The sequence below is a fragment of the Eurosta solidaginis genome, chromosome 4, assembly GCF_040869045.1.
Source record: "Eurosta solidaginis isolate ZX-2024a chromosome 4, ASM4086904v1, whole genome shotgun sequence".
NCBI lineage: Eukaryota > Metazoa > Arthropoda > Insecta > Diptera > Tephritidae > Eurosta > Eurosta solidaginis.
In genome coordinates, this window is record NC_090322.1 from 105027103 (window position 1) to 105043773 (window position 16671).

Sequence of the window (16671 nt, forward strand, 5' to 3'; positions counted from 1 at the left end):
ATTAGATTTTAAGATTTTATAAAAATTAACAAAGAGAATAATAAAATTAGCTTACTTTTGACGATCAATAACTGAAAACAATTTTTCAATCATATTTTGGAATAACTTTTGTATTAAATTTGTTTACCTTCGATGATCCGAAATTTAAAATTATTTTTCAATCAACTTTCTTAATCTTTTCAGACTACCCTTGTTGACTAAATAATTAATGTTTTACTTGTTGAACCTTAAATTTTCATTGAAAATCTGATTTTTCTTCATATGCTCACATTTTTAAACGGTTTTATTTAGGTTGACTTGACAGGCTACACGGCCGGCCGTTGTGAACGAATTTTGTAATTAAAATTTAAGTAACTTCCCGATGAGCTACAAGCTTGAACCTTGGAATATAGTTCAGAACCCGATGGCCATGCAATAATACGAAAAAAAATCGTCGCTAGGTTGCGCAAGAATCGAGATATTCACAAAAATCGTATTTGTGGTCCGATTTGGCTCATATTTGGAACTTATAATACATACAAGAATAGAAAGCGACCTATGAAAAAAATCGCCGCTAGGTGGCGTAAATATCGAGAATTCAAAAAAATAGTATTTGTGTTCCGATTTGGTCCATATTTGGAACAAATATTACATACAGTCCGGTAGAAGTGGCATCAAAATATTTTGGAGTTGGAGGAGGGACAAGCATACGTGGCGCAGAGTCGAGTAAAGTCTTTGGAAGGATTATGTATTGAGGACTTTTATTGTAACAAATTGTCAGGAAAGAGTCCTTGTAATAATGACTCACTAAATAAACTAAATAGAGTGAGAAATAATAGGCAATTAACTAAAGACCAAAAACTTGAAAATAAAATAATTAAAAAAAAATGTTTAAGTTAAACGGTTTTATTCAAAACAATACTTACATTAAGTAATAATAATACTTAAATTTGTAAAATAATTAGGTAGGCCCTAGGTACTAGTACCTAATCATACTCCTCATCAATATAGGGCGTTGATCAGACTATTAAATGAAAGAGTTGGACGCGTAAAATGTCTATTGATAGTCATATATAAGACCAACTGAACCTTAATCAGGTTATGCTACGCCTCACATTTTTAGAAATTTAACGCGCCCAACGCTTTTATTTAATTGTCTCATCAACGCTCCACATTGATGAGGAGTGTGAGTCTAGTACCTAGGACCTACCTAATTATTTTCTAGCTTTTAGTATACCTGGGACATCTTAGGTTCTCCAGATGCGTCTTCCCAGAAAAAGCATACTGTATGGAACCGGTGTACGGAAGTTTTGTGGTGTTTGAAACGCTGGTAAGTTAAGCTCGATATGCCTGGACCCGGCTTCAACATCCCCCATGAGCCGGGGTGGGCTTGAGCTTAGCACCTGCTAAGCGACCATATATGTATACGATAAGCGAGAGCACAACGGCCACTTCGTCAAAAGCAACGACAGCCCTTTTAGTTTAATTTCGATGGTCCAACAGTAAGGAAGTGTCGCACGCGTGCTTAAAACAGAGTACCAAAGAATGCGTGTGACACGTGCTTACCGTTCAAGCATTGAAACCAAACTAAATAAATAATTGATTTTGCTTTCGTGCTCGCTACGCGTTCGCGTTTACTAACACATACTCAATTTGGTAACTGTGTAAATGTAGTGGTGCCCACCGCTGCCCATGAGTTACGATTGTCAAAAACATCACGTTACCATTATTTAAGATGATGATCATAGATGATGTTGGATGTTGTAGTCGTGTGTGAACATCGGTCAAGTTAATTATTGCCTGCGGTTCAAATAGCTCACTTTCGAATTTTCAGATGCCTTCATCCGCTGATGAAATATGATTATTATACAGTATTTAATATGTATTAAATATGATGGAAAAATGAATCATAATCGTATTCACAAGTGATTCCAAAACATAATTTAATATGATTGAAAAATGTTCTTAAATATGATCAAAAAATGATTGTGAAAAGTAATTAAATTTTATTCCAAAACAAGTAAAGCACAATCTTCCAAAAATATCAAGTATGATGAAAAAAAGAATGAAAAGTGTTTAGAAATATGAATCATAAATGATTATTCATGAATAACCACATTTGAGGTACACTTCTCTCACGGCGATGCATTGATTTTGAAATAAAAAATACTTTTAAATTTGAGCGTTTTCAATCATCTGGGGGTATGATATTTGAATGTTTTTTGATAAAAATTTTCAAACAATGCTGGCTGGGTACCGAATCAACGATCATCAGGAATGTTTTTTTTTTTTAATCAGACTCTGAATCATCCGTAATCATCTCATTTAAATTATCTTCAGAAGGTCTTTTGGGTTTTCTCTTTCGAATGTCCGGAAACTTTGGCGAGATGTTCAATTGAATAGCAACTGTCTTGCATTCGTTTAAAATTGTTTCCCATTGGTTTCTGATCAACTTCAAATCAGCTAATAAGGCATCTAGATGTCGGATCTCAACATCTATGGTGGCGTCTCTAGCTTGGAGGACCACGTTTCTTTCATTAATGGTAGTCAGTATTTTGAACCAAATTGAGGACAGCAAGATACATTCGAACTTGTTTATGTACTTGAGAATGCCGGTAACATCTCCGTATGCTTGCGCAGTAAAATTTGGCTTTTATCTGAAAGACTATGAAGAGAGCTCGATAAATTTTTTTTTTTTTTTGTTTTTTTGAGGATGTCCCATCGTTGTGGACTACTGCTGAAAATAGTAAAACATTTTTGTACAACTCCGAAGAAAGTAATTGCAGCCGTACAACATTCTGCAGCATCAACACCACATAAATTAAGACTGTGGGTTGCACAAGGCGAGTAATCAGCATTCGAGTTTTTGTCGAGAATGTGACGCAGTGCTCTGTTGTAAGCTCCTTTCATATTGGCCCCGTTATCGTATCCTTGTGCACGACAATCTTTTAATGGGATTTCATGTTTACCTAGAGTATGACAAATTAAATCAGCGATTTCCTGACCAGTTTTTTTGTTACAATCCACGAAAGCCAAAAACCGTTCTTGAATTGTAAAATTTGTTGATTTCGAATTGAAATGGTGGTAGCGCAAAATGAACGTAGTGTGTTCAAAGTGACTAGCATCATGCGTAGCATCAACGATAATGGCAAAATACTTGGCTTTCTTGCGTTGATCTAATATAGTTTCCCTCAAGTGATTTGCACAAATTTCTATAAACTCGTTCTGAATGTCTGGGGAAAGATAGTGAACTTGTAAACGTATGTGCTGCTGTTGTGAAATCCTAGCTTTCTCCAAATGATTTCTAAGTATCGGATCATAATGGCTTATGAGATCTTAAATGCCCAAAAAATGTCCATCGTTTCGTTCACCAAGATATATACTTTCGCCTTTGAAAGCTAGGCCTCGTTCACCCAAAAAAAAAACAATGTCCAAAATTCTATATAGAATTTCTTTCCACTTTTGAGTTTCAGTGATTAGCTATTCATTGATAAGGGTATCAATTGTAGCCTTCTTTTGAATTCGATTTTGTAAAGATCGCCATTGAATATAACATTTAATGTGATCTTGAGTATTTTCGTGTGATGGCAGTTTATCGTATAGCTTCTTCCATACCTGGAATTTCGAATATCCGCCAGGACAACAAATTTCAGGTCGATTTAAAGTATTGGTGCTTAACAGAGGACATGGTAGGCAACAAAACGCACTGCTACTGGCATTCCACTAACCAGTCACGCTCCACTTTCTCTCCATTTGGCAAGATTCTGTTTAACAACGAGTTAGGATATGCCTCGTCATGACAATCGCGTTGAAAAATAACAGGACAGTTTTGATGACCTCGACGAATTATTTTGTTGACTTCTTCAGATAGCAAAAGCTCATTATTCACGGTACCGATATCGGAGTCCTTTAAACAATCTGGACTTTGATACATAGTTGGTGGTATTGTTGGAAGACTTTTTGAAGATGAACCTTCATCAGTGTCACCACGAAATCTTTACGCTTTCGGATTCATGTAAACATACATTTGCACATGAAACAACTAAAGACTCTCCTGAATTAAAAAAAAAAAATGTCTTAGTACCTCTAAATCCCGGGCCTCCTGAGAAACGCCTTTCCCGCTCGCCTCTCGTCAGGCCTGTATAAATGTATATTATACATCTACATTTGCGACTTAAAAACAAGCTGATCGAAAAGTACACATAGTTAGTGTATAGAGAAATAGTGGAGACACAAATATTTTCGGTGATAGTGTATAACGCATATAAAAACTGAAAGTGGAGTATAGTGGAGACACACACTTCTTATACTAATTTTATTCGCAACAATTTCATAAGTTCAGATAAAGTTATGCACTTAGCTGTCCGTATAAAGTTTAAGTGCATATGTATATACATGTAAGCAAAAACACAGCTAATGTCAACAGAACGAAGAGAAAGAGAGTCACGCAATAGACAGACTTACATGCAATGCAATCAACACGAAACTCACATTGATCAGATATTATTTGTGAGAGCAATGTTTTTGTGTCCTGTTATGTTACGCAAGTATATCTACCCCTTTAGGGAAAAGACCAGGTGTAGTCAAATCATTACTTTAATCGGGACACGAAGAATAAATTATAAATCATGTGATAGAAGGGATCGGTAATAAATATTTAGGCCCATCTGTAGTATGAGAATATATCTACGAACGATCATAAGTATGTACGTAATAAATAGTTCGTTCATAATATATTATGTACATATATGCAAATGTCATATTCATATACATATATATGAATTAACATACTTGTTCGTTTTGAGCCTATCATCATCGTTTATTATTGTGGTGTACAATCTGTCACTTAAAAAATTTCTTTACCCGGCCTTATAAATTTCATTATAGCTAATGTAACATATTTTCGTCTGTATTTAATTAGCGAGACATACTCATATTGCTTTTATACAATTGTTTTTGTTATTGATATTAGAGAAAAATTTGCGAAATTTACAAACGGCGATGGTTACTAGGACATGTTTCTGAATTTCACTTCTTCATTAGCTAGATTCTCGGGAGCTGAGTATTGAACTCGAATCTCCAACATTCGTACTTTATTACTAGTGTAAAGGCAGATGCCTTTAACCACACAGCCAAATGAATGCCTCGCTGCTCGCTTTGCAATTGATCGCTGTGTTGCCCTTTTGTTGCTATACCTTTTATTCACCATTTTAGGTACATACTAATTCTGTATGCAATTTAATCCGAATGATGGGGAACTTTTTAGGCGTGCTTAAGAGCTTAGTAACAATGGATTTTTACAGCATTGCTTTTTTATTAGCAGTGCTTCCGCTGTTAGCAATTATATCAATGTTATCATCTGTATTTAATTAGCGAGACTTGCTCATATTGCTTTATACAATTGTTTTTGTAATTGATATTAGAGAAAAATTCCAAAGTTTACAAACGGCGATGGATAATACTCAAGCGAGTTTGTAAAAAACAATTGTAAAGAAGCAATATGAGCAAGTCTCGCTAATTAAATACAGATGATAATATTGATATAATAGTGAACAGCGGAAGTGATACTAATAGAAGCAACACTGAAAAAATCCAATGTTACTAAGTTCTTAAGCGCACCAAAAAAATTCCACACAATTAGGATTAAATAGCATACAGAATTATATGTACCTAAATGGTGAATAAAAGGAATAGCAACAAAAAGGCAACACAGAGACCAATTGCAAAGCGAGCAGCGGGGCATTCATTTGGCTGTGTGGTTAAAGGCATCTGCCTTTACACTAGTAATAAAGTACGAATGTTGGAGATTCGAGTTCAATACTCAGCTCCCGAGAATCTAGCTCATGAAGAAGTGAAATTCAGAAACATGTCCTAGTAACCATCGCCATTTGTAAATTTTGCAAGTTTTCTCTAATATCAATAACAGTAACACATTTTCTTTTGGTAGAAGAGTACTTACATATTTTTTTGGAAAAATGTCCGCTAATAGACGGTGAGGAATCAATTTTATTTGTCCTTGTGCGAATATCTCTAGTTTGATACTTAATATTTGGAACAGATAGTAGTCGTTGATCCCTTTGTTTCTCTTTAAATTTTTGACGAGCGGTTTTAGCGCAGACATTTTCGGATGGACTGATATTACCCATCCCATGAAGTGCTAAATCACTTGGTCTCGATGTTTGACCGTCCTCTAAAGGTTCGTTTTCGAAATCAACTTTTTTTGTACTTATTGGCACATCATTTGAAATGTCAAAAATATCACCGTCATCGAGTATATCCTCGTTTGCAGCTGAACATGCATTCGTACTTTCCGTTTTTGGAAAAGTACTCATTTCTTTTCCGTCAAATTTAACTTGATCAGCATCAGCTTCATTACTAGAATCACTAGCAAACTCTTTGGTTTGGTTTTTAATGGATTTGTCTTTTGGGGAAGTACTTTTACCACCAATTTCTTCAGGTGATTCTTCTGTTTGAGTATAAAATACTGAATTGTTTTTAATATTATCGATATCCATGTTAACATTAATTCCAATTTTCAGATTGACTTTAGATAATTGACGTTTAAGATTAAAAGTTTTCCATGACATTGACTTTCGTCTATCCTGAAGATCTTTCAGCGGTATTGATGTTTCTTCACGAATAGGACTTTTTGACATGGTATTTGTAGATAAACATTCAATTTCGGGTGATGTTGGGCGAGATGAATTTGACTGATTTTGGTCAGATGATAAGGGCTCATTTGTTTCGGGAATAAACTCAACGGATGGGCTGTCAGGACTAGTGGTGTCGTTCAGCTATATAATTTTCAATAATTTAAGTAAATAAAAAAGTATAATTTTGCATACCTTGGATTCATCAACGTACATTATAGAAGTTGTAGTAATTATCGTTTCATTAATTTTACGGTTGTGCATAACAAATTAAACATATTTCAAACAAAAGTTTTGGGCACAGGAAGGCTAGAAATTATTTGGGTATAGGATACTAAGGAAAACTATAAATATTATAAGTAACTTTAAATCCTCAAAAGGTATTAAAACAAACATTTATTTTGAGCACAAACACTACGATCGTAAACAAAGTTGATATTCAGGGCTGTCATGAAATTCACGTTCATTTTGCGTTTTTTGATATCGTGAAACCATATTGGTTTTGTTCTTTTCAAATATAAACAAAACCGATGTTCGAATCATCTGTTTTGTCTGTTTATGAGTTTACCGGCGATTTTAAAGTAGCTTTTATAAAGCAAAATTTTATGAAATCATATGATTGCATTAATTTAAGCAGAATTAAGTGAACAAAAAATACATCTACGGTTGTGGCATTTTGGTTATTAGAAGGCGAATGTTGCGAGGTGAAAAGCAACATTTTGAGAGATTGCTGTAACCCATTTGAGCTGCTCGAGACAGTATGATTACAAATATTTTTTAATGTGGGTTTATAAATGCTTATAGAGAATTTGCAAATGCTTAGGATATTATCGCCTAAACAAGGAGTCTTTCTGAATGACCCTGATGCCACTTTCAGCTGTGTTGCGATTTTTAGTTCAAGGATCAGTCGCGAACGATTGTAGCATTAATGTCGGCAGCAGTACAGTATCAACTATGTTAGATGAGGTGCTCAGGGTTATGGATCAGTCCATTTGTCCTCAGTGGATAAAACTAGAAATGGACTGCAAATAGCGACATAAATCAAAAGACCATTTCTGTTCAAAATATAAAATTCCCAATTCTGTTGTGGTGGGTCTGCACTAATTAGCGACTCAATTTACTGATACCAAAGATTGCTAACAGTTGGTTTAAGTATCTGGCTTTGTAAAGCGCCTCGCAATATCTGTATATTTCTCCATAAACTTGACCATAATACTATTTTACGTTGCATTCTTATACCTTTCTCTGAATAAAAATATGAATGTACTAATACTCCTACCAAAATAGATATTAATAGATTCCCTGATACTTAAAACCGATACTAGTTCCGATTCCATATTAAAACAGATATCAATGGATTACGTGACACCAAAGAAGTTTTTCTGTTGTTTTCAAATCCAATTCCGACAACCTTTGAATTCTGTGACAGCCCTGATTGATATTATTATATTAAAAACAGTTTGAAAATACATAAAGTATATGTTAGTTTTATGTATTTGAGGCAGGGCCATGCGCATGAATTTGATGTCCGTACAAATAAATTCACATGGTCAAAGTTAGATTTAAAAGGAGGCCAACTGGCAAAGAAAGTGAAATAAAAGATGTTTTCATTTGAAATGTGTGCACCTTACAACAACTACCGCATGGCCACTCGGAGCTTAACTGAAGTTCGGTAGGTTAGGTTAGGTTGAACTTGCCGGTCCATGAGGACCTCACATAGACTGATTGAGTCCATAGTGTTACCAGAAGTTTGTTTTAACGACAAAACTGAAACCCCCTATCAAAAACCAGGACCTATGTTATAAAATAACTCCGTCCTCTTGGCAGATACTAGAAGCTTCCTAGGACTTAAGCCACTTGCTGCTTCTAGATCTGACAGCTGTATCACTCCTAATAGCTGGAGTCTTAGCCTGGCAAGTGCAGGGCACGAGCACAGAACGTGCCCGATCGTTTCCTCCTCCAACCCGCACTTCCTACACCTGCTATCACTGACCAAGCCTAATTTAAAGGCATGTGACGCCAGAAGGCAGTGTCCAGTCAGAATACCCGTCATGAGTCTACAGTCCTCTCTTTTTAATGATAGAAGCAACTGTGTTAGTCTAAGGTTGTAAGACCTACACATAATCTTCGACACTTTACAGCCCCGCGCTTGAACCCTCGCCTTTCCCGCTTGCTCGATCATGTGCACCTCTCGCCTTCGCATAATCTCGCCCAATCTAATTGGGACGTCTACGGAGCAAGCTTCAAGGGATGCGGCCTTTTTAGCTAGTTCGTCCGCTTTTTCATTCCCATCTATTCCCATATGTATTGGGTTATAGATGTATGCTTCTCCCTGTCCCGATTCTCTCCAGAGACTACTTACACTCTAACACGCACTTAGATGCTGTGCTATGCGAGATTATCGCCTTAATTGCTGCTTGACTGTCAATATAAAAGTTAACACGGTTGCAGCTTAAGCTATTCTCTTCCAGGGTTTCTACTGCTTTGGTTACGGCTAATATTTCCGCTTGGAAAACGCTACAGTAATCCGGCAGCCTGTAGGATCTGCTTATTTCCGGATCAGCGCAGTATACCGCAGACCCTACTTCTTTCACTACTTTGGAACCATCGGTGTATACATGTATCGCCTCGTCCGCCATTTGCGCACCCTTGCGCCAACCGTCCACCTCTATTGTAGCCTTAAGATCTCCCTCGAAGCGCAGATAGGGAATCAGGTAGTATGTTCGTCTTGTGATTGATGACGCTATACTACTATGGCCATATGGTCGGCGCTCAAGCTGCCCCGAAGCACCGAGCCTGGTTGCGGTCGTTAATGCTTTGTTCTTTGCTGCCAGGTCTACAGGTGGAATGTGCAGAATGGCATACAGTGCAGCCGTCGGGGTTGTTTTCAGGGCTCCCGTAATGCTAAGCCTCGATAGTCTGCATATCCCCTCTAATTTTTTTATGTATGTTGTTTTTTGTGTGGCTTTCCACCAAACAAGAACTCCATAGTATAGAATAGAGCTTACAATCGCTGTAAAAACCCAATGAGAAAGAGAGGGCAATAGGCCCCACGTACACCCCAGCATTCTTTTACATGCATAGGGTGCCGTTGAGGCCCTCTTGACCCTCTCCTCCACGTTAAGCTTCCATGAAAGCTTATTGTCTAGGATGATTCCTAGATATTTTTTGCAAGGTTTCTCCTGTAAGGTCACTCCACCTAACTTAGGCCTGGTCCAATTTGGGACCTTGTACCTCTTTGTAAACGAGACCATATCCGTCTTCTCCGCATTGACTTTCAACCCGACATTAGATGCCCAGGTATGAATATCCCGAAGCGCCCGATCCATCAAAGAACTAATCGTTGGAAGGCACTTTCCACTTATGACAATTGCAACGTCATCTGCGTAAGCCGTAAGTTTTACGGGTCCCTCAGTCTGAGCAGTTGGTTGATGACCAGCGTCCACAGCAGAGGTGATAGCACCCCTCCCTGCGGCGTGCCCCTGTCCATTGATTTCGTGGCCTCGTACAATCCCCATTGTGATGTAATCTTTCTGCAATTTAACATGCAGCCGATCCATCTGATTAAGGCAGGATGTACTTTAATGTAATTAAGACCATCCATAATCGCCCATTTTGCAACATTATTGAAAGGCCCGGCAATGTCCAAGAAGACTCCTAGAGCATACTCCTTATATTCCCGGGATTTTTCTATGCTTATTACCACCCTATGCAATGCGGTGTCTACCACTTGCCTTTGGTGTACGCATGCTGTGTTGTGGAGAGCAGCTTTTCATCCACGTTGGACTTTATTGAAGTTCGGTAGCCATCTACAAATCTGTGGTAAGAAGCAATAATGACGAAAGAAGCAACTTCTAGTGCTTTTAGAAAATATCCTGGTATCGATTGAAAGTAATGGTTTGTTCGATTTTTTTCCATATCATATGCGGGTTTCGATTGAATCGAATAAAAAAACGTGAGTTTGGAAAAACCGGTTTCAATTGTTTAGATCATGGAAAGACCCATATGTCCGTTTAATTTCAGTAGTTTGCAAAAAGACGGACGAAATTTTTTAATTAAAAAATATTAATATCTTAGACAAAATACTAGACTATAGTATCGCCGAATTAAAATCAAAAGGAATCTATATAAAATACATAAATAAATATATAGACGACAAATTTGCTATAATTAAGAAAACGAACGTAGAAATGATACTGAAAAGCCGCAATAACCAACATGGAAAAATCAAATTTACTTGTGAAGAAGAAGAAAATACAAAGTTGGCGTTTTTGGATATTCAACTCCACAGATTCAATAATGGCATTAAAACAAACTGGTATGCCCAGTCTGTAGCCTCGTCCAGGATAATTAATTGAAATTCGAACCATCCCGGGACTCAAAAAAGGAACACTGCGTTGAACCTGATTGAAAAAAATTATAATCTCAGCGACCAGGAGTTCGGAAAAGAAAGCAACGTTGAAATCAATAACATTTTATATAAATGTATAGGGGAATAGAAGACACAAAAGGAAATGCCAGCAGAACTGAATTCAAGAATTCTGTAATCTAATTCAATAATCAGAAGTCGGAAATAAGATATTGTTATTTTATTTATAGATATTCACAACAAACCGAAAAATTAATCTCAAACAGCTACGAAACTGGCGAAAATTGTATCCGCGCAAAACGCATTTTTAGTTAATTATTTTCTGTGTACAACAATATCACCAAAATTACATCAACCACATGAAAGTCTGTGGTAAATAATTCCTTCCATTGAATACTTATTTCTATATTTAATGCCAAAATCAATATAGGATGACACTTTTCCTCAAAAGATACTAAAATATCAAAACGCACAAATATCTATGAATGCGGAATAATCTTAATTAATGGAGCCATATGTGGAGCCAAGTAACCATCGCACATTTCAAAATTGTGTAAATTTCGTCACACACATATTAATACGCATTCTAGCGATAATAAATTAGTTCCTAGCGTATATTTACTTGTCGGGGAAGTCTTTTTAAACGGTTTTATTTAGCTTGGCTTGACAGGCCGGCCGACCGGGCGGCACGAATTTTGTGTTTTAAATTTCCCGATAAGCTACAAACTTGAAACTTGGAATATAGTTCAGAACCCTATGACAATGCAATAATAAGAAAAAAACTCTAAATATTTCAAAAAATCAAATTTGTGGTCCGATGTGGCTCGTATTTGGAACACATAATACATACATGAATAGACAGCGACCTATGAAAAAAATCGCCGCTTGGTGGAGCAGGTATCGAGATATTCAAAAAAATCGTATTTGTGCTCTGATTTGCCTCATATTTGGAAATTTCTAAAAATGTGAGGCGTAGCATAAGCTGATTAAGGTTCAGTTGGTCTCACTTATGACTATCAATAGAAATTTGACGCGTCCAACGCTTTTATTTAATTGTCTGATCAACGCCCTAGATTGATGAGGAGTGTGATGACTAGTACCTAACACCTACCTAATTATTTTTTAGTTTTTAGTATTATTATTACTTAATGTAAGTATTGTTTTCAATAAAATATTTTAACTTAGAATTTTTTTTTAAATTATTTTATTTCACTCCCATTTAAGTTCATCGCGTTTAAATAGCAATAGCTAATTGTTTAAGAAGCAGTAATCCCTTTAAAGGAGTATATAGATTTTACTTTTCTTTTTAGGCCTGAGATGAAATTTTTTATAATTTTTGTATGCATTATATACTAGTAGACCAAATCTATACTTTAAAACAAAAAATCTGTACCTAATTAAAGTCAATAATCTTTAAAACGCGTATGTGTACATTAAAAATGCTGAAGTCAAGCGAATAGGGTTTCGCTCTGCTAATTTGTATTTGTTCGAGTTTCTAAAGTAGAAACGCCAATAAGTGCCACTTTAACCTAACTAAAGCCAAATATTTTTTAATTTATTTAATTTTTTTTAAAGTACTTAAGTTCAGCATGAAAACTCTTTTATTGCAAATATGGTTTAACTTTTCATTATTTACTCCTAGCATTGTTCATTGAAGTTGTATTTTGCAAACATCTTTTAGTTTTGCAACATCTATATCAAGACCACAGCAAGCAAACAAAAATAAAATTTCCCAAAATTTGCTGATGATGGACTTAGGCAAGTGATGATACACAAAAGAATTATAAAATAACTTTGACCACCATCTTAGTTTCTTTAAGAACCATTCGGTATTTTTTCAATCTAAAATAGATAAAAAATTAAAAGATTCGTCAGAGGGAATCGACTAAGCCTTTAGCCGTAATATCTAAATTCACCGAATGAAAGTGGAGTTACATGCGAAAACTTTGCTTTAGGTCAGTAGCGGCCAAAAAACATATAAACAAAGCCAAGGGCAACCGGCAGACATTCTCTTCGAGGGTAGTACATTGGCTGTACGATATGGAAGTCAACCAAATCTTCTCTATGGCGTTATGGTCTCATGGGAAGCACTACATACCGCACTCCTCGTACAACACCTACACTGGCACTGAACGCTATGCTTAATTTGTATCCCGTTGACATTGTGGGAAAAATGCTTAATCTTTATCCGGTGAACATTGTGGACAAATGGCCGGAGCCTGGGCAACAAGGCCTCGTCACACAGGGTGTCATCATCATCATAGCTGACGCCAATTGGGCCCCCAGCGGGTAAGGGGGTCAGTTTGGTAATAAACCAAATATTTATTTTATTTTTAAAAATTTGTTTTTATTTATTTTGGAGTTTAAATATTTTCATATAATAAGAATTTTCTTTTTTGAAGTTACTTAAAAACTTTTAAGTCAACACGAAAACTCAATTAAAAATTATTTTAAAAATTAAAGTAAAGAGTACAAAGTAATTAACACTATATTTACTCCCCCTCCAAGAAAATTTAAAACAAACAAATTATTAATTAATATTAAATGTAACCTTTTTTTGTTTTTTGTTGTTTAATGTATTTGTATTTGTTTTTAAATTAGTGTTAATAAGTATATTTGCTGGTTTAAATAAATCAATCGAAAAAATTTTAATAGTATTTTTGTATTGAATTGTAAATGTTTAATGTTTCTTAGAAATAACTTTAAAACGTCCTTCATAAGGTGATTCTAAATTAGATTTACGAAGAACTTTAACAAAAACCTACTCACAATTTTCTAATTTTTTAGGAACGAAAAAGTTTTCTTTGTTATGATGAAAAACTTTAGAACGAACAAGCGAAAAATATTCTCTTATTTTGTGAAGAGCGTCATTAGAAAAATTATGTTCTTTATTACTATTTGAAACAATTAATTCACCAGGTATTCTAAGTGTTTGGCCATAAACAAGTTCAGCAGATGAACATTTTAAATCTTCTTTAATAGAAGTTCGTAAACCAAGACGAATGAATGGTAAAATGTCAAACCAATGAATCGAGTCGTTTGATGCAATAATTGTTGCTTTTAAAGTTCGATGAAATCTCTCTATCATGCCATTTGCTTGGGGATGGTAAGGAGATGTATGAATTTTATGAGAACCTAAAAGTTTAGTTAATTCCGTAAAAAATTTTGATATGAATTGTGAACCTTGATCTACTGTAATATTTAATGGTATATAATTTTGAATAAAAGTTTTTACTATAGCATTTGTTGAAATGTCTTTAAGTGGATGAGCTTAAGGCCAACGTGAAAAGCTATCAATAATTGTTAAAATATAACAATTTTGTATGATTTGATCGGGGATTGCCCGCATTGCTTTTTCTTTTTTTAAATGTATAAGAACATTTATTTGAAGCTATTTTTAATTTTATAATTTATTTAAAATTTGGGAAAAATTTAAACAACGTGACATCAGGACGGACAAGGCGACAGCTGTTTCGATTATACCTTGAAGAGATTTACAAGGTATAATCGAAACAGCTGTCGCCTTGTCCGTCCTGATCTCACGTTGTTTAAATTTTTCCCAAATTATTAAATAACAATTTTTATTTGAAACTGGAGAGGTCCAATAATATCCATATGAATATGTTCAAAACGACCTGATGGTATTTGAATTTTTTGAATAGGAGATTTAGTATGTCTTGAAATTTTGGATTTTTGACAATTGATACAAGATGAAGTCAAATCGTTAATTTCTTTACGCATGTTAGGCCAATAATATTTATTTTGAATTAATTTTCTAGTTGTTCTTATACTTGGATGAGAAAATGAGTGAATTTTGTCAAATATAATTCTTATCATAGAATGTGGAACATAAGGTCGAAAAGGTTGTAGAGAAACATCACACCATATATTTAAATTAATAACTGGAATATAAATTTCTTTTAAATTATTTTTAGAATTTTGATCGGAAATGGTTTTTTGTAAAAATGTATCAGTTTGTTGTTCTTTATATAGTTTCTAAGTTTATATCTTGAGTTGAAATTGCATTTATTTCTGGAATACGGGAAAGTGTGTCGGCAACTATGTTGTCTTTTCCACGTATATATTGAATATCATTTGTAAAATGAGCAATATATTCAAGATGACGTAGTTGACGAGGAGATCTATCTACTTTAGAATTTAGAACATGAATTAAAGGTTTATGATCAGTATAAATTGTAAAAGTTCTACCTTCAAGAAAATGTTTAATTGAATTATAAATTGCCAAAAGTTCACGATCAAATGTTGAATATTTAGTTTTTTAACATTTTCGAAAGCTGTTGTGGTTTCATTTGTCCAATTTAATTGTTTGAGTTTGTTTTTAATTTACCATGTAATTTACCATACCTAAACATTTTTGTAACTTATTTATAGAAATTGGTTTTTCAAAATTTGTTATGATTTCAATTCGATCTAAAGATGGTTTAATACCTTCACCTTCACCTTCGTAACTTAAGAAATTTAATTTATTTACACCGATAGTACATATTTAAATTATATTCTTCAAGTCTTTTGAAAACTGATTTTAAATGGTTTATATGTTGATCTTCATTATCACTGGCAATAAGAATGTCATCAATGTATGTAAATACAAAATCGAAATCAGAAAATACTTCATTAATAAAGCGTTGGAAAGTTTGAGCACTGTTTCGTAAACCGAAGGGCATTCTTACGAATTCAAACATTCCAAAAGGGGTAGTTTTTGCAGTTTTATGAATGTCTTCTTCTGTCATTGGAATTCGGTGGTAAGCACGCACAAGATCAATTTTGGAAAACATTTTTTGTTTTTTAAATCAATTGTTAAATCGTGGATATGTGGTAAAGGATACCGATCTGGTGTAGTAATAAAATTAAGTCTTCGATAGTCTCGGCAAGGTCTCCAATCATTTGGTTCTTTTTTAGGAACGAGATAAAGTGGAGATGCAATAGGAGAATTTGAAGGTCTGCATATACCCGTTTTAACTAAAAATTCATATTCAGCTTTAGCAATTTTAAGTTTGATTGGATCAAGACGTCTGGGTTTCGAAAATGGTAAAATACCTTTTGTTTATATTCTGTGAACCGTATGGTGTTTAACTTTTTTAGTATAATCTGGTTCACAGGTAATAGACAGAAATTCATTAAGGAATTTTGAAAACTTATTTTCGATAATAGGAATTTTCAGTGGGAAAATATCAGAAAATCCAGAAGATACAGCAACTTTAATTTTTGTAGTAGAATCGATTATTTCTTTATTTTGAATATTGCCAATAATTCCGAATTTTTCTAAAAAGTTTTCTCCTGAAATTGGTGTATCAATGTGCGCAATAATGAATGGAAATTCAAAATCTCTTCTTAAACTTAAATCAATTTTAAGTAGTTTTGTACCGAAAGTTTCAATTGAAGAACCGTTTGTTGCAGTCAAAGTAAGATCTGAATTTCTTTTATAAATTTTAAATTTAGAAAAAGGAATAACTGATACAACTGCGCCGGTATCGATAAGAAAATTAAGTTTATTGAATTTATCAAATATGAATAGGCGACGAGTAGGTTTAATAATAGTTCCATTATCCGTCACCGTCATAATGGATTGTTTCAGGTTAAATTTTGTTCGGAATTTGAATTATGATTTTGATTAAAATTACATGGGGGTATACATTTAAGAGCGTTATTCTT

At 34.5% G+C, this 16671-nt stretch overlaps 1 protein-coding gene across 14 annotated transcripts in view; it reads right to left on the reverse strand.

Annotated features, from left to right (window-relative positions):
- The window catches only part of Tomosyn (syntaxin-binding protein tomosyn), an 835312-nt gene that overhangs the window by 470056 nt on the left and 348585 nt on the right, over window positions 1-16671 (reverse strand). For 10 of the 14 annotated variants that reach the window (XM_067782366.1, XM_067782362.1, XM_067782363.1 and 7 more), the window contains one exon: window positions 5939-6773. The exons of the other annotated variants lie outside the window; for them this stretch is intronic. In XM_067782366.1, the coding sequence (XP_067638467.1) occupies window positions 5939-6773 (835 nt within the window). The remainder of the gene's footprint in view (window positions 1-5938; window positions 6774-16671) is intronic. 14 annotated transcript variants of the gene reach the window in all.